General features: G+C 40.6%; 1 protein-coding gene across 21 annotated transcripts in view; it reads left to right on the forward strand.

Moving 5' to 3' along the window:
- Nucleotides 1-21,725, forward strand: part of LOC122556528 (teneurin-2-like) — a 2,772,576-nt gene that overhangs the window by 2,443,001 nt on the left and 307,850 nt on the right. For 19 of the 21 annotated variants that reach the window (XM_087995212.1, XM_087995211.1, XM_087995218.1 and 16 more), the window contains one exon: nucleotides 11,054-11,266. The exons of the other annotated variants lie outside the window; for them this stretch is intronic. In XM_087995212.1, the coding sequence (XP_087851338.1) occupies nucleotides 11,054-11,266 (213 nt within the window). The remainder of the gene's footprint in view (nucleotides 1-11,053; nucleotides 11,267-21,725) is intronic. 21 annotated transcript variants of the gene reach the window in all.

Genomic DNA, 21,725 nt, shown 5'->3' on the forward strand with positions numbered 1-21,725 from the left:
CAAAGTTCTGTGCCTGAATTATCCATGTTTGATCCACAATGGATGTACACACACAGTTCTTGTGAGTTTGTTTACATGTGCTCTTTGTATTAATAGTGATGATGAGGTTAGGGTAGAATGTTACCACCAATCCTTCTCCCTCCGCCCGTTTACGGGCGGCACGGTGGCCCAGTGGTTAGCACTGCTGCCTCACAGCGCCAGAGACCTGGGTTCAATTCCCGCCTCAGGCGACTGTCTGTGTGGAGTTTGCACGTTCTCCCCGTGTCTGCATGGGTTTCCTCCGGGTGCTCCGGTTTCCTCCTACAGTCCAAAGATGTGCAGGTCAGGTGAATTGGCTATGCTAAATTGCCCATAGTGTTAGTTAAGGGGTAAATGTAGGGGTATGGGTGGGTTGCGCTTCGGCGGGGCGGTGTGGATTTGTTGGGCCGAAGGGCCTGTTTCCACACTGTAAGTAATCTAATCTAATCTAAATGGATTGGGGTGAAAGATGATTTATAAGTCAGTCTTAACAGACAAGGCTGTTATCTTCAGCAACAAGATCAGACTTATATCTTAAAAAGTCTGCATGGTGTACATGATAATGATGGTAACATAAGGCACAGGAGAAATGATTGTCTCCAACTACAACTGTCCAGAACAGCCTGACAATCCACATAGTGGATGTGTTTATACATCAGAGCTTCCTCTTAGCTCCTGGATTAATCCTTTAGTCATAGAATCCCTATATTGTGGAAGCAGGTCATTCAGCCATTGAACCCTCATCAACTCTCCAAAGAACATCCCTCCCAGACCCACCCCTGTAACTGGCAATTTAGCACATCTTTGGAGTGTGGGAGGAAACTGGAACATCTGGAGGGTACTCACACAGACACAGGAAGAATGCGTAAACTCCACACGGGCAATCGCTGGAGGGTGGAATCGAACCCGAGTCCCTGGCGCTGTGAGGTAGCAGTGCTTACCACTGAGCCACATGCTGCCCCATTACCTTAAACTACTCTATGGAACCTACAAAGGATTTATGCAAATCCGGCAGATCTTTAGGTCACTTAACTAGTAATGCTTTCAATCTCAATGCTCCAGCTATTACCTTATTGAGTTAAACATAAGTTCATCAGCAAGAAGGAACCCCTACCAGTGTCATTAAAAGACATGATTGGCATCACCCACCTCAAATTTTTAGGTGAATAACTTCTATTGTTTCTACTACTCTTGAAGTATTGTGTGCAGTTTTTGTCTTCTTATGTAAGCAAATATAGATTTGACATAACTTGGAGATGCTAGTGTTGGACTGGAGTGGACAAAGTTAAAAATCACAACACCAGGTTATTGTCCAACAGGTTTATTTGGAAGTGCTAGCTTTCGGAACGCCGCTCCTTCATCAGACAGCCACATCAGACATTCTAAGTAAGCTTGTTGGACTATAATCTTAGATTTAACATAGATTGAGTGCAGCAAAGGTTGACGAGATGGATTCCCAGGATGGCATTTTTGTCATGTGAGAAAAGACTGGGTTGACGGGGCTTGTGTTCACTGGAGTTTAGAGGAATGAGGGGGCATTATACAAAATATATAAAATTCTGGCGGGTCTAAACAGATCGGTTGCAGGGACATAGGGCATTCCAGAACAAGTTGTCACAGGATATAACAATAGACTGAGGAGAGGAGAAATGTCTTCATTCAGAGGGTGGTGAACCTGTGGAATTTTCAAACACAAATGATGTGGAGGTCAAGTCACTGAATATATTTAAGAATATATAGATTTCCAAAGGCTAAAGGTATCAAAGAGATCATTGACATTCTCTATGCAAACAGAATATGATAGATTGCATTGTATCTTTCTTGTTTTAGCCAAGATAGCAGATTTCTCCATAATGCAGGTGTTGTTGGCTGTGTACATGCACTTTTTCAGACAATACATGCAAGTGCAGAGATATCAAAACACCACTAAGGGTTCCACGCTCTCTCAATGTTCATCCATTTCACATCATACTTAGTGGATCACGAAGATTAATGCAGAGTGTCTGGCAGTAGTCACAGTACCTGCATTCCGTACCAGTTAACTGTACAATCAGAATTTGAGTTACCAAAGTTATAAGAGAGTAGTTACTCGGTGGGCAGGGTTATCCACTGATTATCTGGCTGACTACTCTGGTACACAATCCATATCTACATGGGCAGCATTCATTTAATGAGAGCCACACAAAAGTCTTTGGCAGGCCTTCAGGATACATAAATGATGTTTTTACTGCATTGAGGAAGCATTCAGGATGCACGTAATAATTCTTCATCATCTGGTGCACCTTGCATAACTTCATTATTATGAGAGTGTATAACATGAAGCTGAGCTGGTGAAGAAGGGCAGTAGAGGAGCAAAAGGAAGGAGAAAAATGATAGAGCTCCTTTCCAGCTAAACTGCATGTGATAATTTCATCCAACTGTGGTACCAGCATTAGCAATCCCAATATACCATTCATCAACATACTCACAATTTAACTTCTCTCAATTACTGGCAATCAAAATATCCTCCTGAAATGAATGCCACCACAAAACAAATCATCAAAATCAACATCATTTATCACATTTTTCAATGTCCCATAGAAAACTTAAAATACCCTTCCCTTGCTACTTTTTCTTAATGTCTGTCTCCATGTGCCTTTCCTTGTTCAGGAGTTCCTATGCAGTGGCTGCAACTTTATTTTCAGAGGAGGAGACAGCATGTCACATAGGCATGAAGCTGGAAGGTCCAACTCTGCTCTCAGCATGGCCAGAAGCAGCTAGGTGGCTGGCGAGCACAAAATAGGAAAGGAATGGGACTGGGAGTGGTAACAGTATGAAAGTTATCATCCTGAGAGAGGTCAGTCCTCAAAACAAATGTCTTAGTAATCCTATCAATGTAGGAACAAAGCGAGAAAAGAAAAGAGTCATACTGGACTCAAAATGTTGACTCGATTTCTCTCCACTCACGTTGCCAGACCTGCTGAGTTTCTCCAGTGTTTGCTTCAGATTTCCAGCATCCATAGTATTTTGCATTAATACATTTAACTTGAGCCTGATGATAGTACTCAACAATGCTGAACAAATTATTTCCTCCCTTGCCATTCATCTGTGCAATATTTCAGATTCCTCCTTCACTACAATATATGCTTTGCCTCTCCCTTGCTCAACGATACCTCTATTTTTAAAAAACGATAGCATTGCATGAAGATTACATTAAGTAAAACAGTCTCTAATCATTAGATAAAATTTAATGTGCAGGCTAGTTGTCAGAATTCCTTTCAATTTTCTCTGCAGATTATTTCTGTTTGTAGAATAATAAAATCGTCAGGCACTTCCATTGGTGAAGTTAATCAGAGAGAGCGAAGGGGTGAAGTCGTGATCATAGAAAAGGTGAAGAGTTTAGAGATTGAAGACTTATTTCAGTTAGCTAAGTAAATCAGTATCCTGTTCTTTCATCCCACGACTGTGATTAGTAAGGCTGAGGTGGAGAGAGGTTATTGCCTCCTGAGCAATGTCTTCATTTTTCTCTTCCCTTTCTTTCAACCATGTCAGATTATTTTATTGAAATGAATATGAATAGCCCTTTTTTTTCCCAAGTGTGAGCTTTTTTCCAACTGAAATTATGAAAATTCACAATTTGAAAATTATTGTTTATTTGAAAAGATCCTCCTTGCCATTTGATGACAATAATTGCAAACAAAATATGATAAAATAACCATAATTTTTCATTCATCAGGGATGAGCGATTAATTAAAATATTTGTTGTACCTGCTTGTTTGTTTCATTGTTCGTTGAAATGGAATAGATGAGAGTCTGTCTCATGATTGGAAGCAGATTGCATTTGTGGAAAATTAACTTATGTAAATAGGCAGAGATGCAAAAAGCATCATGTGGTTCAGCCTAATTGTTGAGAGACAGATTTATCAAATGCTTAAGTTGTCAGGACTGAGCAGCTAACATGACCTGACATCAGCTGTCTTTATTAAGATTCTATGAAAAAAAATTTAGCTTGTAAAATGTGCCTTAACACAGTGAATGCTACCTGACCCTAACCTGAACGATTTCAGGGTTTCCAGAAAAATAGATTTCTGAAACTTGCAACCTGTAGCGAGAAAAAATAACTTCACACATCATATTAAAGTTACTCTGCAAATCACTTCTGAAATGTTGCGTTAATTTATTTTTACACGTATTTATCCTCCCATTTTTCATTCATTTTTCATGTCTCCCTTCCTCCTTAGTGACCCATTTTCTACCATGTATCATTTTCTGACTGAGGGATGAAAGCCAATCACCAAATCTCAGTCTGCAGGCTAGACCATCCGTGTACTGACTGCCAAGTGTATTTGAATACCAGGGTGAATCACCACCACTCTAATTCCATTGAGTGAAAACCCACAGAAAAAAAAAGCATTTTTTTGTAAAGAAAAGCTAGATTTGAATGCGATAGTCAATTTTAATTGCTAAATCAGATCGACAATACAAAATCGCATTCTCCCAAACTTATTAACATCTGTTGTGGTTCTGTTCGCCGAGCTGGGAATTTGTGTTGCAGACGTTTCGTCCCCTGTCTAGGTGACATCCTCAGTGCTTGGGAGCCTCCTGTGAAGCGCTTCTGTGATGTTTTCTCCGGCATTTATAGTGGTTTGTCTCTGCTGCTTACGGTTGACAACACAACACAAATTCCCAGCTTGGCGAACAGAACCACAACAACGAGCACCCGAGCTACAAATCTTCTCACAAACTTATTAACATCTAGCAACAATTTAACTCTTCAAGTACAGAGTTCCCTTTTGCAACATTGTAATGATAGAAAGCACTGGTGGCATGGACGTAATATTCTTCAGTTACTAATGGTTAGGCTGCTAAGGATGTTCCCATTGACCAGAGAGTTCAGAACCATGGGTCATAGTTTATGGATTTGAGGAAGGCCAGATAAGACTGAGATGAGGAGAAATTTCTTCACCAGAGAATAATGAGGCTATGGAATTCTCTTCCACAGAAACCAGCTGAGCACAAAATATTACACGTTTTCAAGAAAGGATGAGATATATTTCTTTGGGTTAAAGCCATCAAAGGATTTGGGGAGAAAGCTGGAACAAGGTACTGAGTTAGATGATCAGCCATGATCATATTGAATGACAAAGCAGTTCCGAAGGACTAAATGGCCTGCTGTTGCTCGTAGTTTTGCATTCCTATGTAGTATTCTGTGACATGATTTTGAATCCCACTATGGCAACTTGTTTAATTTGAAATTTAAATTGCTTTACGAACGCATTGGTATGCCCTCGACCCCGCTCGGGCGGAAAAATGTTTAAACGGGAAAGCGGCATACCATGGTATTTTATGGTCGCCAAACTTTCAGGATTGTCATTGAGACTTCAGAAAATGCACATTTACATTGCAATAGTGATTATAGGTGAAAAGTACCACATTGTAGGTACTATTAATCATCTGGAGAAAAGTGCTATATAAATAGAGCTCCATTACCTTTGCAGCAAGCAACCCAGGAGACAATGCATGAGGAAAAGTCATGAAGAATTTGATGTTTTTTTACTTAAACTTTCATTGTAAAATTCTTTAGTGGTTATGAAAATATTGGAGATGAGAAAAAGACTATTTGACTGCAAAGGGCAGTTCAAAGAGCAGGCCATTTCAGGAAACTCGAGGAATATGGCCTATCAGAGTTCACAGCTCTATACTAACCCCATGTGATGCGTTTGGAAGGGTGTCAAGTTCATTAGCCAGCTGGTGAACTGAAACATGCTGTTGAGAGACAGCATCGTTTTCTTTTGCACATTCTAATTGTGCTCGTTAAGTAATTCAGAGGTTTTCTGAAGGATAAGGACATTGTGAGAATTTTTACCATGTACGTTATTGGACGGGACAGATCAACACAAAAAGAATTATTACCAAATGTTATGTTAGTGGAAACAAATAGCAGACAGTAGTAAATCTAATTACTCCCCTGGATAAATGTACTTTCAGCAGGTAATTGTAAATGGATCTGAAATCAAATTAGGAAATTTATGCCAAAGGAGTGAAGTATGCTATATTGGTTCATATTGGTTCATCAGGCAACATTGCACATACTGTAACCAGTTATATATCAGGTCATTTTTCCGGCACTGGTGAATGGCAGAGAAAAAAAGGATAAAGGAAAACTAGCTGAAAAAAGCCTGTCTTCATTCAATGATGAATAAATAAATTGTTACTAGCTTGGTAAATTAACATAGAATTTGAGATTAAATTATGAGACACCTTTTGATGACAGTTGAACTGATCAAACAAGAATAGAGTAGGTTTTATTTGTCATTTCTACCACATACAACTGATACAGTAAAAATGAGACAACGTTCCTCCAGGTCTCAGAGTGCTACATGGTCAGCACAAGCTACACAATCGTACACGGCATAAAGTGCATAAGAAGTGCAAAACACTCAAGTTACAGTGTAATAGAAGAATGATAAATAATAGACATTTTCTAGTAGCAATTCAAAGTTGTGCAAAGAATTTCAGGTGGGAAAGAGTCCGATCATTTTGTGTTAAGTAGCCTAATGGCTTGGGGAAAGAAATGGCAAGAGGGAGAAGAGTTTGAGTGAGGGAGTGTGGGGTCTCCCACAATGCTCTTAGCCTTTCAGATGCAGCGTGTGGTGTAAATGTCTGTAATAAGGGAAGAGAGACCAAGGATGGTAGTGGGGTGTTTGCATGTTTGATGAATTGTGGAATTAGTGATCAATTTTTCAGGATTAGTGAATCACTTAGATATTTTAGTTGGTTTACAGTAAATTTGCTCCTTGTGAATATGTGGGATGACAAATCCTGAAAACTGATAACTGCCTTTCCTATGAACAAAGTGAATTTTTTTTTTCATGTACACCAGATATTGAGAAGTTCAGGATTTGCCACCTCCATCCTTGTGTAAAGGTATTAATTCAAAAGTTTTTTTCAAGTAACAGATTCATGAAAGTTCTTTGAAATTGGTTCTTGCTCCTTGCTCTAGTACAGAGAAAGAAGGTAGCTGTTTGAATGTCTGGGGAGGTCTTTCTTATTCTTAAATTTTAACAGTACACACTTTGATGGTAAAGTTAACAGAATATAGACAAACTAGCCTTCTTAACATTACTTGGTTAGAGACAAACAAACTGCAAATGCTGGAATCCAACATAGACAGGCAAGAAGCTGGAAGAACACAGCGAGCCAGGCAGCATCAGGAGGTGGAGAAGTCGACATTTCGGGGTGTAACCCCTTCAGGACTGGGGGTGGGTTTGGAAGAGCTGTAGATAGAGGGGGTGGCAAAGGCAAGGTGGTGAAGTGGGGATAGATGAAGACAGGTTGAGGGTACGACCTGGTTGGTCAATGTGAGGAATGAATCCGGCAGGTGGCAGGGAAAAGTGGAAACCTCCAGGCTGGACATTGAGTTCTCCAATTTCAAATGACCTACCTTCCTATCCCCTGACTCCCTTCCCAGCCCCTTCTCCTCCTTTCCACTCCTCCCTGCCACAACTGGATGCATTCCTCCCATTGACCAACCAGGTCTTTTGCCTGTCTTCACCTATCCCCACTTTACCACCCTGCCCCCACCAACTCCTTTATCTGCAGCAGCCCCTCCACCCATCCCCAGTCCTGAAGAAGGGTTAGACCTGAAACATTGACTTCTCCACCTCCTGATGCTGCCTGTCTACTTTCTTAACATTACTGACTTAGAGTTATAGGGTCATACTACATGGAAACAGACCCTTTGGTCTAACTGGTCCACTCCTTTAACAATTTAGCTTGAAGTCACTACCCTTCTGGGATTTAGATACTGAAAAACTGAAAAAGCAAATGGAACAGCAAGTGGTTAAGATCAGCAAGAGAAAAGAAAGATCAGTGTTTCAGTTGGAAGTAATTAATCAGAAATCAGTTTCTTTGCTAGTGAGGTTGAACAGCCGGTCAACAATGGAAAAAATGCCTTTCTTGTTAAAAAAAATATAGCTTGAGCAAAAGGTTATTGAGGAATTTGAAAGTATATTAAAATCTGATTGATAATTGAAACTGGTAAAGCACCTCATTACAAAACTTTAGCAATTTATTACCTGGATTCACTGGCCCAATGAAACTGGAAGTGTTTGCATCTATTCAATATACAGAACAGCCTCGCTTATCCAAATGAGACAGGTGGGGAGTATTTTGTTCAGATAACTGATCTGATCATAAACAAAGGAAGCCATACTGAAAATAATTACATAAAAAAAACATGTTTACAGAGATTTTATTTCATTCAATTGATAAAACACTGGATATTTTTTAAAATTTCATGATATTTTACAAATAAAATCACTTTTTGGCGAGAGTTTGACTGAATTCTGTGATATGTTTCACTGATATTTTCCTCGGTTTTATCCTGGTTCTCAACAGCCGTTGGCATCTTTCTGTTCAGTGTTGTCCCGCCATCCAGACTAACCAAGTGTTGTCCCTCCCTCCTTGGCAACTGTCAAGCCCTCAGAGAGAGAGGCACAAAATACAGGGGGAACATGAGAGTGAGGGAAGGTTTTATCACTGACATCAGTTTCTGTCTCTCATTGATTTTTTTAGGGAGGTAACGTTTTCCTCGTGTTTCCTCCTGTCAAGTTTTCCTCCTGTTTATTTTCATGTGTGCTAATTCAGTATGAGTTGCTCTCCCTGATCAAAAAAAAGGTTACATTAAATTTTCTTGTCAGCTGAAGGATATTGAAATACTTTTTTGTTTGGAAAAATCGAGTTGTCATGGGATAATGGAAGGAAAAAGCAATTGAAACGAAAGGTGCAAGCGCATTTTTTAACTTAACTCTCTGAAGAATGACCTGAGGAAAAAAGTTGTTGAGTTTGCAAAATGGAAATAGTGAATGTTGAGAGTGAATCTTGCTGTTATAGCACACAGCCCGGGCTTACACATATGTTGTTCTTGTGTGTTCACTGTCACAAACCTTTGTCTTCGGGGAGAATAGGTATCGTGAGCCTTTTTATAAAAAGTATAAGACTTGACTCTAAAGTCGCATCTCGAGGATATACTTGAAATTAATTATTTATTAGAACATACTTGCATCTATATTCCTGTTCAAATTTTAAAAATGATGCCTTAAATAGAGGAGGAATAGACTTTTCCAACTTCAATTCAAATGCATGTATCAGGACCATGAAATCTTGATTGGATAATCCGAAATTCGGATAATTGATGTCCAGATAGCCAAGGTTGTTCTGTATTGTTAACAACCAGTTTGTCATTAGATTAGGAACTTGCTTCTAAATCTGTGGCTGCAATGATAACTACTTAGCCATTTACTAACTGCTGCTATATATGTGGATAGAATCATGCATGCAAGAAAGATTGGAAATCAGATTAGTACTGTTGGAGTTAAGACCACTTGCTAAGTCCTGAAGTGCAGTGTCTGTCATGTGCAAGCAGTAATAAATATTGCTGGATTCATTTTCCAGTTGGCACAAGAACTAAATGTTGTGGTCAGTGATCAAGCCATTGCTGTTCTATTGTTCTGAGAAACTGAAAAACTCACAAAGCTTGTTGAATTTTCAAAGCAAGATGTTTTTAAGCACACTTTGTTAAGTTGATGCAATAACATAAATACCTGAAATGTGTAAGAGTTGATATACACATATAAATCGTTTGTGGGAAGGCATTTGATCAAAGCAATTATATCAAAATATTCAAATTTTTTGTCCCAGAGCAGCATTGTAACTTTGCAATAAGATATAGAAGTAGCAGTTGGCATTATGGGTCTTTGAACCTGCTCCATCATTCAGTAAGATCACAAGTGGTCTTATACCATAAATCCACTTTCCCACTTTTTCCCTTGATTTGTTTACGGATGTGGATATCCTCCCCACTCTCACCCTTTTAAAACTAGTATATTTGTCCTTTGATAAGGAGATCAATATGATGCACAGTATTCCAGGTAAAAGATAAAGTCACCATCATGAGACAATGACGGTAAATTTTACTTGAAGGCCACTTTACCTCAGACAGAGGGAGAGGTTGAGAAGGCAGATCCTTCATGGTCATCTTAGCCAGTGTGGGAATTGAGCCCATGCTCTTGGTATCACTCTGCATTGCAGACCAGGTGTCTGGCTAACTGAATTAACCAGCCCCCACATACTATGTCCTCATTAAAACACTTTTATGTCACTCATACTTACAAGAACAGTTCATTTTTATATACTCTTTTGCAATGAAGGCAAACAAAAGCGTTTGCTTTCCTTAATTGCTTGTTATTATTTCATAATTACAAGTTTATATGATCTGTTACCAAATATTAGCAGAAACACTACTTTGGAATCCGATGGTAAAACAACTGAGACCCTAATCTTTTATTAGTGATCGAACAAATTATAGGAGTGATCATGTTCTTTAAAATTAACAATTAAAGTAAATTTCTGGGTAAGGGAGGAGAAAATCAGATAAGGTTCTTCTTCTAATTGCTGTTTTATTTTTGACCCTTCTGGAAGTCTGCATGTCTGGACATCAAGTAAAATCAAGACTGTATACAGTTACGAAAATTGCCTTTCAGTGTTCATCATCAAAATTCACAAATGAATACTGGCTACTTATCAAGAGATCCAAGTGCAATTAATATCCTCTGGAGCTTTATTCAGCAAGGAATTTATAATAATAGGAATGGGATGTCGAGGAGAAATCAGCAAAAGTAGACGCCTTTAATAGTAATCTACTTCATACATATTGAACTCCAATTAGTCCAAAAAGTAAATTATTTTATTGGATAACACTCAACAATTTTCATCAGTTGAGACAATATTTGAGAGAAATTATTCCCATTGATTCCTTGCATGAAGCATACTCCAGTTCTGAATACATGGCTTCTAAGGGAAATGGATTGTTGAACTTTGATAGCTTCAAATCTAAGTCTGTTTCATTCATGAATATGCCAATTGAGGAAAACAGTGGTCCTCACTGGGCTACTTTTCTGGACAATGCAGAGTTATGATTTTGATTGCACTTCAACAGAAAAGTTGTGCATCATATTATTTAACACCATTCAACAACTGACCCTCTTTTCCCCAGGTCGTCCCATCCCACATTCATCATCGCCCAGCCACCCATTTGCCCAGCAGACCAGCACCCTTCTTTCATCATCTAGTGTGAAAGACTACCAAATGCCATTGCTTGACAGCAGCGTCTCTCATCCAGCTCTCGAGTCCAACCCCAATGAAGAGTTCGCCATTAATTCATACCTATTGCGAGCAGGTTCTGGTGCACCGCCACCCCCCAGTAATGGTAAGAATATATGCTTATATCTGCCTAAATTCACACTCAATGGTATCTTGTTCTTTTTGCAGAGGTTTTCCCTCTCATCCTAGCTGTGTGACTCTCTGACAATTACATTGTTGTCACATTCTCTCTTGCACATTAACTGGCCTTGTTCATTGTTAATCAACAGGCAAGTTATTGAAATTTCCTGTTGCTAAATAAGTTGATAGTACAGCATATTGGTGATGTAAAGATGTATTCTTTCTGCTGGAAGACTATTATAGCAGATAGAATATGAAATGAGAGATCTTTTCTCTTATAGTTTTTAAATTTATTTTTTCTTCCTTTCTATAATTTAGGAGTTCTGAATATTTTTGTTCATTAATCACATTTTCCAAGATTTCCTTCAACAATGATGTTATTTCCTATTTTGAATATGTTTGTTTCTCTATGATAATTTAGAGTGCACATTGTAAAGAAATATAATTACAGTTCTTCTAAGGATCCATTACATCATTGTGGTAATTCATTTATTATTTGTAGAAGGGACATCAATCACAGCTGCTGTAACTGCCCGGGCAAATGAATTTAACAATTCTAAGACAAAGTAATTGGGAAAAGCAACATTGAAATTGAATTGGTAGATGGAAAATTCCCATTTATGTTAAGTTAATGGAATACTTTTCCTAAAACCCACAATTTCAAAACATCATTAAATGGTAAAGTGCAATGTAAGCAGTCTCAAATTCTGACAGAAGCTACATTGCAATGAGTCAGAAGGTACAATGTGCCTATCTTGTTCTCGTTCTCTCCTTATCCTGTGTCTGTTTGCCCAAAACTTTGTAGTTCTCAAGTCACATTTGAAACTGTGAGAGAATTTATTTTTGACTATCGAATCAGTCTACTCATGGCCTCTTCTCTTTACCCCTTTCATGGAATTATGCCACTCAGAATGAGATCATTCAGCTAATCTTGTCTGTGCACAATCTTGGAAAAAGTGATGCCCTTAGTTCCACTCTGTTCTTTCCCAATTTCCCTACAATTTCTTCTTTCTTTGTATTTCATTGACTAGAAAACATTTGAGACATATGATGGCCATGTGAAGCAATAGATAATTGTGTCTTTTCCATTTTTTTTCCTTCAAGTATGTATCCAATTCCCTTTTGAAATGTATTATTGAATGTGCTTCCACCATCCTTTCAGGCAGTGCAGTTCAGATCATTACAAATCGCTGTGTAAAAAAAAAAAAAGATTTCTCATTTCCCCTCTGCTTCTTTTGCCAATTACCTTTATTCACACTCACAATTATATTGTCTTGTGGTTCACTGCAACAGTTAGGAATATGTATACTCAAGTCTGAAAAATAACTCAAAGGAAAGAAGGAAAATTGAACAACTGTGTCCCTGGAGAGTCCTGCATTTAAACAATATTGCTGACTCTGTATTGTAATAAAATGCAGTATGAAAGTGAATTTAATTAATTGCATTGGTCAGCAAATCCTATAACGTTGACACTGGAGATGATGTAGTAGCCATTTTAAATGCACAGCGGATGGCTTCAAACACCTCAGTTTGTTGGTAATGTTCTTTCACCATTTATCTCAAAAGAGTGTGCCATGTAAAAGATGGACTCATTTGTTTTTAATTGCATCAAAATATATAATCAGTGATGCAATAATATATTGTTGGCATTCTGTACTGAACTATGATTTACAGCCCATGATACCAAAGACTTATGGGATTGTAAAATGGTAATGGTTTTTATACGTATTGCAGCACTTCCATAACCTTTCTCTAACAAAAACAGAAATTGCTGGAAAAACTCAGTAAGTCTGGCAGCATTTGTGGAGAGAAAGCAGAATTAATATTTTAGGTCCAGTGACCCTTCTTCAGAACTGATTGTAGCTAGGAAAGGGTTGGTATACTGTATTTGCTGAATATGGGGGTGGGGGAGAGGGGGAACAATTGAACAATAGGTGAAGATGGGCCTCAGAGAGAGAGCAAAACAGTTGGCCAAAGAATGGGTAAAGGTCAGCCTGGGAGAATGAATAACTGCTAATGGGGGCCATTAGTGGCTGACAATGGACTATTTGCGATAGCAGCCCATGAGATGACGAGGTCTCGTGAGTGGGGGCTGGAGAAAGGACATAGAAGAAAGTGCCTGGGGCCTAAAATTATTGAACTCGATATTGAGTCTGGAGGGCTGCAGGGTCCTCAAGAGGAAAATGGGGTGTTGTTCTTCCAACTTGTACTGAGCTTCACTGGAGCACTGCAGCAAGCATGAGACAGAGATATTGGCCAGAGAGCACGGTAGTATGTTGAAGTGGCAGGTAACAGGAAGCTCAGGATCAATTTTGAGGACAGAATGTAGATGTTCTGTGAAGTGATCACCCAATCTGCATTTCATATCCCTAATGTAGAGGAGACCACATTGTGAGCAGTGAATACAGTGGACTAGATTGAGTGAAGTGCAGGTCATTCGCTGCTTCACCTCCAAAGTGCATCTGGGACCTTGGATAGTGAGGAAGGAGAAGGCAAATGGGCAGATGTTACTTTTTCTGTGATTGCATGGGAAGGTGCCGGAGGGGTATGAGGTGGTGTTGGGAGTAGATCATGGTGTCTCAGAGCAAACAGTCACTATGGAAGGCTGACAAGGAGGGTAGGCATTCTGCCTGGTGGTGACATCATGCTGCTGAAATGGCAGCTAGTGATCTTTTGTATGTACAGTAGATGCTAGTGGGTAGTAAGTGAAGACTGGAGGTCCCTCTCGCTGTTGTGAGGGGGCAGGGGATCGTGGAAGAGGTGTGAGCTGAAGTGCAAGGAATGGGCTGGACACCAACTGAGGGCCCTGTCAACCATGGTAGTGGAGAATCCTCGGCTGAGGATGAAGGTGGACATTTCGGAGGCTCCCTTGCAGAAGCTGGCATTATCTAAACAGATGCAATGGAGACAGAGAAGCTGGAAGAATGGAATAGAGTCTTTACAGGAAGCAGAGTGTGAGGATGTAGAGACAAGTTAACTGTGGGAATCGTGAGCTTGTAATGGATATTGGTGGCCAGCCAATCCCTAGAAATGGAAACAGAGATGTTGAGAAAGGCAAGGGAAGAGTCAGAGATGGGCCAGGTGAAGGTGAGAACGGATGAAATTGGAAATGAAATTGATAAACGTTTCTAGTCCTGGATGAGGGGGGGAAGCAGCACCGTTGATGTCACTGATGTACTGGAGAAAGAGTTGTAGTTGGGGTCCGCAATAGGATTAGAACAAGGAATATCCCACATACCCCACCAAGATATAAGTGTGTTCCATGCAGGCACCTGCAGTCACATCTTTGACCTGAAGAAAATGAGAGGAGTTAAAGGAGATTGTTCAAAGTGAGGATGAACTCGGCCAGGTGAAGGAGGGTGACGTAAGATGGAGACGTTTCTTCCCTAACCGTCGGATGTTGGATTTAATTCTGATGCTTATTACTGAAAATTTTACACTGACGACAATGCTATATGCTATTAAAGCAGCTGTAAAATTTTAGTGCTGTAAAAGGAAATACAATAACCTACTTTTTTGACACCGTTCATTTTATTTCTCATTTACTCTTTCATGGAATGTGGGTATTGCTGGGAAGGCTAGCAGTAGTTGTCCTTTCCTCATTCCCCTTGAACTGACTCACTTGTCAGAGGGCAATTAAAAGTTGACCGTGTTGTGGAGTCACTTGTAGTCCAGACCATAGTATGTTTGATTTGTTTCAATTTATTGTTGTCACATGTAGCTAGATACAGTGAAAATTATTGTTCAGTATGCAGTGCAGGCAGATCAGATCATAAATACCTTCCCGAAATTTGATGATTGAGTTATTTTTACAACAATCAACGATAGTTTCATGGGCGCCATTACTGAGAATGTCTTATACCACAGGCTTCTTTCATTAATCTACTAGCTGCCATGGTGAGATTTAAACCTATTTTTCCCAAAGCATTAGCCTGAGCCTTAGAATTACTTGGTGAGTGACATTGCTACCACACTATCATTTCCCCCTCACAACAGTCAGGTCAGACTCTGATGCATTCTGATGAAATACCTCAGAGCATTTTCAAACCTACCTGTTTGAGGTTATGAGTAAAACATGGATGGTATCTGACAACTGGAACCTATGTAATTTTGGTGTTATTATCACAACTGATTTCAATGAGAAAATGCAGCTTGGGAAAAAAAAGTTATTCTTCTATCCCCACTTACCTGTCTTAGCCAGGTCAGTATCAAAATATTGAATTAGGCAAGGACAAATGGTCCACTAATTTTAATCCTCTCACAATCCATCTACTATTTATTCTCTCATTGAATGTACTCAAACAATCAGCTCAACCCCAAGTAAACCCACAGGAAATTTAGCTTCTTCATTTCTTCTGTTCCACAATGTACTTGAGCAAAATAGCAGGATATTCCAGTCTCATAAACCATATGAATCAACCATGACTGTTTGTATTCATCATGGACCCAGTAACATGCCTTTTGCACTCATGAACAGGATATAAACTGGACTATGCTGGAAGCTCTTCTAACCATTCTCTTTATTGTAGCTTTTTCTTAGATCAGAATCAGCTCATAGATTCTAATTTCTTCCTTCCTGAAATTCCTTATCTCTCTGTATTGCCTTTGTGCGACAAAGTTCATACATTTAAAACTTGAACTTGGTGCCATCCAATACCAAACAACCCAGATGGCCTCCTTCTTCAAAGACCGCAATTTCCCCTCAGACGTGGTTGACGATGCTCTCCACTGCATCTCCTCCACTTCCCGCTCCTCCGCCCTTGAATCCTGCCCCTCCAATCGCCATCAGGACAGAACACCACGGGTCCTCACCTACCACCCCATCAACCTCCAGATACATCGTATCATCCTTCGTCATTTCCGCCACCTCCAAACAGACCCCACCACCAAGGATATATTTCCCTCCCTTCCCCTATCAGCATTCCGGAAAGACCACTCCCTCTGCGACTCCCTCGTCAGGTTCACACCTCCCACCAACCCAACATCCACTCCCAGCACCTTCCCCTGCAACCACAAGAAATGCAAAACTTGCACCCACACCTCCCCCCCTCACTTCCCTCCAAGGCCCCAAGGGATCCTTCCATATCCATCACAAATTCACCTGCACCTCCACACACATCATTTATTGCATCCGCTGCACCCGATGTGGCATCCTCTACATTGGGGAGAGGCCGCCTAGTGCGGAACGTTTCAGAGAACACCTCTGGGACACCCGGACCAACCAACCCAACCGCCCTGTGGCTGAACACTTTAACTCCCCCTCCCACTCCGCCAAGGACATGCAGGTCCTTGGCCTCCTCCATCGCCAGTCTATGGCAACACAACACCTGGAGGAAAAGCGCCTTATCTTCCGCCTAGGAACCCTCCAAACACAAGGGATGAATGCAGATTTCTCCAGTTTCCTCATTTCCCCTCCCCCCACCTTATCTCAGTCCCAACCCTCGGACTCAGCACTGCCTTCTTGACCTGCAATCATCTTCCCGACCTCTCCGCCCCCACCGCCTCTCTGGCCTATCACCCTCACCTTAACCTCCTTCCACCTATCACATTCCCAACGCCCCTCCCCCAAGTCCCTCCTCCCTACCTTTTATTTTAGCCTGCTTGGCACACCTTCCTCATTCCTGAAGAAGGGCTTATGCCCGAAACATCGATTCTTCTGCTCCTTGGATGCTGCCTGACCTGCTGCGCTTTTCCAGCAACACATTTCTCAGCCATCTAATTGAAGTTTCCTTATTTATCATCTTCTGTTTAACTCTTGAGACTTGGCAGATTGGTCCTTACCTTTTATCAAGATTGTTGAATTTAAACAAAGCATTTCACATTATCCTTATAACTATAATTTCTCAACAGATATTTCAATCCTTTTGTTTTAAAGGAATCGTTTGGACAATACCTACTCCCCTTATAAGGCCCCATTCAACATTGTAGATTCTACAGCAACTCTTTTTGAAGCAAAGCAGGGAGTTCTCACAATGTCATGATCAATGTCCTGCCTCAAGCAACACTACAAAAAGCTGATTGCATAGTCTTCCATTGAATTGCTGTTTGGAGGATATAGCTATATCATAGAATAACAGAATCCCTACTGTGGAAGCAGGCTATTCAGCCCACTGAGTCCACACCGATCCTTCAAAGAGCATCCCTCTCAGACCAAACCCCCTGTCCCCCCCACTTATCCCTACATTTCCCATGGGTAACCCACCTAGTCTACACATCTTTAGATTGTGGGAGGAAACCAGAGCACCTAACGGAATCCCACACAAACATGACAAGAACATGCAAACTCCACACAGCCAATCACCCGCGACTGGAAATTGATCCTGGGTTGCTAATGCTGTGAGACAGCAGTGGTAAACACTGAGCCATAGTGCCACCCTATCCTATGTGTAAAAAGTTATTATATTTTACCACATAATGATATTTTTCACATCTCAGGCGAGTCACTGTCTGGGAAACTTGCCCAATGACCCAGCACAAAACCCAGGAAAATTGATACATAAGCCTCATTCACATCTTACCAGTAAGCTGTGGACATGTCAGTCACAGGCAGATCATCAGTATCAAGAACGTTATGAGGAGACTGGATGAGCAATGGCTAAATATGGTCTGTAAGTTCAAGGTGAGGGCTGGTGGAGTATTCCTCCTCTCTGCTTTGCAATACAAAGAGGAGAAAACAACTAAATTTCCTTCTTTGGTAGAAGCTTCACATCCTCAAATATCAAAAGAGCATGACCGTTTGGGCACAGTGCCTAAGGCAGTCATGAACATTTGATAGGTACATAAACATCAGTGAATGGACAAACACCAGTTTCAGGCACATACCCTTTGCACCAACATGGGAGCCTTAACCAGTATGGAAGATGATGCCTTCCAAGGCAGAGGCAACATCCAGAAACCAGTCACCAGTCACCAAAATGAGTCCTTGCATACCTGGTTATATCTTGCTAGCATGAATCAATTTCTTGGGCATTGTTTCTGGTAAGAAATTGATTTATTGGGCAGGATTGAATTACCACCCTGTGATAGGTTGGTGAAGGGCATCAGCAGGAGGGTAGTGGGTGGGGACCCCAGCCTTTCACACCTTCAATCCCATTAAGTCTGCCACAGGATGGCCAATCCTGCCACAACACCAATTGTAACCTTTGAGCAGGAATTTAGTGTTCAGTTCAGGATTTCATCCCACTTTCACCGATATTAGCTCAGTGGCAGACAGGTGGCTCCATACTGCATAGGGAACAGGCAAACTGGGTTGCTTATAGACTCCTGGGAGGGACTGTCTCATTTAAAGGCACTCAGAGCCTGACTGCTAGACCAGTATTGGGAAGGGGATGCCCACTGAGAGATATCTTCCTGCCATTGCTTTTGACACCTTCCCACCCTCCTCCACTCTCTTCCTATTATCGTCCACCTGTGACCTCTAAACTCGCAATGATCCAGGGCCTTGATTGATTACCATAGCCACAGCAGCCATTGACTCCCTCGCAGCACATCCATTTAGTAGAGTTGTTGGCATCCACCTTTCAAAGGACAATATCTACCCTGAAATTCTTGTCCTAGGAAAGGTCTGACATTTTCGAGTTATCAACTGAAATGGCACTTAATTTGGCAGACCTTCACTAAAAAAAGGCAATTAGTGGCATCTGCCAGCTCTTCAGAATGAGATCACTGTCACCTCCATTAAATCCATCCGTGATACTGAATCTTTCAATGTGGATTTTATCATGACGTAACAACAAAAAACATTACATTGATAGTGTATGAGTATATAAGACATTTATAAAATAGATACTTTGGGAGAAGTTTCAGATGAATGCTATATCTGATTTATGGTATAATCTGAATCTCTCAATTACACTTTAACATTGAATCAAGAATTAAGAACCATATATATTGGATTGAATTTCACAATTGCTATAAAAAGCAGAATGATATTTCACTTTCGTGACAAATACTTTATATTCATTTCATATGGGGTTTTAAAGCAAATATTTTAAGAATATTTGGGGTGAGCAGCTTTGCTTTGGTCTCATCAGCAACTGAATACTCTGAAAGCCATGACAGATAGAGGGTTTGATCTGCCTTTTATTTCCGAAAGTAAAAAAGACTCAGTATGGTATTCATGCCCATGTGTTACACATTTTCTTTGCTTGTGAAATAACAGGCAAATCACACTGCTCAGCAATGCATAATTCTCTCTGTGCTCCATAGCAGACATGTGGGCTGGCTGATGGCCAACTGTTCCTGCACCTGTAACTGTGAGTAATACTAGAGATTGTTTTGAGTTGAAGTGCCAGGAAAATCCCAGTAGCATTGTTCCACATCATGGTTTTTTTTTTACCCCTCCTCCTTTACATGCCTTTTCTTTTTCTCTGCCCTCCCCTTCTCTCCTGAAGCTTTTTACTCCATACTGGTGTACGATTACCAGCTGCCCTTTGATGTGTTGACAGCATATGTCTAGATAGTGAGGGACTGCGGGCTCCTTTTTCACAGGATATAATCACAGCTGAGTTCTTTCCTGTCTTTACGCAGTGCTGATGCTTCATTGGGGTTCCTAGATAACAATCCTCATCAACCTGAACCCAGAGAAGTGAGGCCACTTGTAACTGACTTTACTGTTGCTCAGATGATTAATCACAACATGATCAGAGATTGGATTTTGCTGATCTACGCAATTCAGTCGATTTCACATTGCCCACAACACAAGTTTGCATTTATGTGCACAGCTACCTTTGCATGTATATTGTGAAACTTAAAAGTTCAAAAGATAACTATTGCCACTGAAGTCCAGCTTACTGGAATAAATCATATCACACATGTAATCACTGTAGTTAGTGGAAGTAAATATGTTGTAGCATATGACTCAAATTATATTTGACATTGGTGAGGTGACAGTGATAGTCCTTGACATCAAGGCTGCAATAGACTGAGGGACAAACTCTCTACTGGTTGGAGGTCATACCTGGCACATAGGAAGATGGTCATGGTTGTCAAAAGTCAATCATCTCAGGTCCAGGATGTCTCTGCAGGAGTTCCTCAGTGTAATGTCATAGGTCCAACCATCTTCAGCTGCTTCATCAATGACAATCCTTCCATCATTAGGTCAGAAGTCAGAGATGTTCACTCATGATTGCACAATTTTCAGCACCATTTGTGACTCCTCAGATACTGAAGCAGTCCATGTTCAAATGCAACAAGGTCTGGACAATATTCAAGCTTTGGCTGACAAGTGGCAAGTAACATTTGTGCCACACAAATGCCAGACTAAGGCCATCAATAACAGACAAACTAACCACCTTGCCAAGGGTAACATTCAGTGGTGTTACGACCTCTGAATCCCTCACACAGCATCCTGAGGGTTACCATTAACCAAAACCTCAACTCAACTCACTACCTAAACACAGTGGACACAAGAGCAGGTCAGAGGTTAGGAATACTGTGGCAAGTAACTCATCTCCTGACTCCCCAGAGCTGTCCACCATCTACAAGGCACAAGTCAGGAGTGTGATGGAATACTTTCTGGATGGGTGCAGCTCCAAAATCACTCAAGAAGCTTGATACCATCAAAGACAAAACCATTTACTTGATTGACACTACATCCACAATTATCCATTCCCTTCACCACCAATGCTCAGGAGCAGCAGTGTCTACTATCTACATGATGCACTGCAGAAATTTATCAAAGATCCTTAGACAGTACTTTCCAAACCACATCCATCCAGAAGGACAAAGGCAGTAGATACATATAAACACTCCTACCTGCAAGTTCCCCTCCGGGACACTCACCATCCTGACTTGGAAATGTATTGCTGTTCCTTTACTGGCGCTGGGTCAAAATCCTGGAAATCCCTCCCTAATAGCATTGTTGGTGAACCCACAGTAGGTGGTCTGCAATGGTTCAAGAGGCAACTCACCACCACTTCTGATGAGCAAAAATGCAGGTCAGCCCACAATGCCCACATCCACAAATGAATTTAAAAAAAACTAAGCATCTAACAAATAGTTAAATGTCAAACACTCTATACAAATAAAATGTCCATAATAATTACAAACTTTACCATTCTCGAAATGTCAAAACAACTAAGATTCTTATCAAGCATTCACTTTCAACTAGCAACCATCTTTCAAGTATAATTCTAACTTTTTAAATGACAAAAAAACTACAGTGGAGCTCTGAACACCTATGTATCTCTTTGTGTGTCATTTTGACTGCTCAAGTAAGTACAGGCTGTCAAATGCAAACCCATTATTGCAAGCTACTTGATCCAGAGCAGTCCATCATAAGCCAAAAAAGAAACATAATCCTGCCCTGTTTATAGACTTGAATCACATCTTCATCCCAGACCTAGCTGTCAATCAAACCCAAAACATTTCTCTGACTCAACCACGGTTATGAATATCCAATGGTTTGAAATCTAAGCTTGCTGACCAGTGTTGCCTCTTGGTTA

This window comes from Chiloscyllium plagiosum, unplaced genomic scaffold (genome assembly GCF_037043375.1).
Source record: "Chiloscyllium plagiosum isolate Xiang-an unplaced genomic scaffold, Cpla_swu_hap1 HiC_scaffold_16, whole genome shotgun sequence".
In the NCBI taxonomy this organism is placed as follows: Eukaryota; Metazoa; Chordata; class Chondrichthyes; order Orectolobiformes; family Hemiscylliidae; genus Chiloscyllium; species Chiloscyllium plagiosum.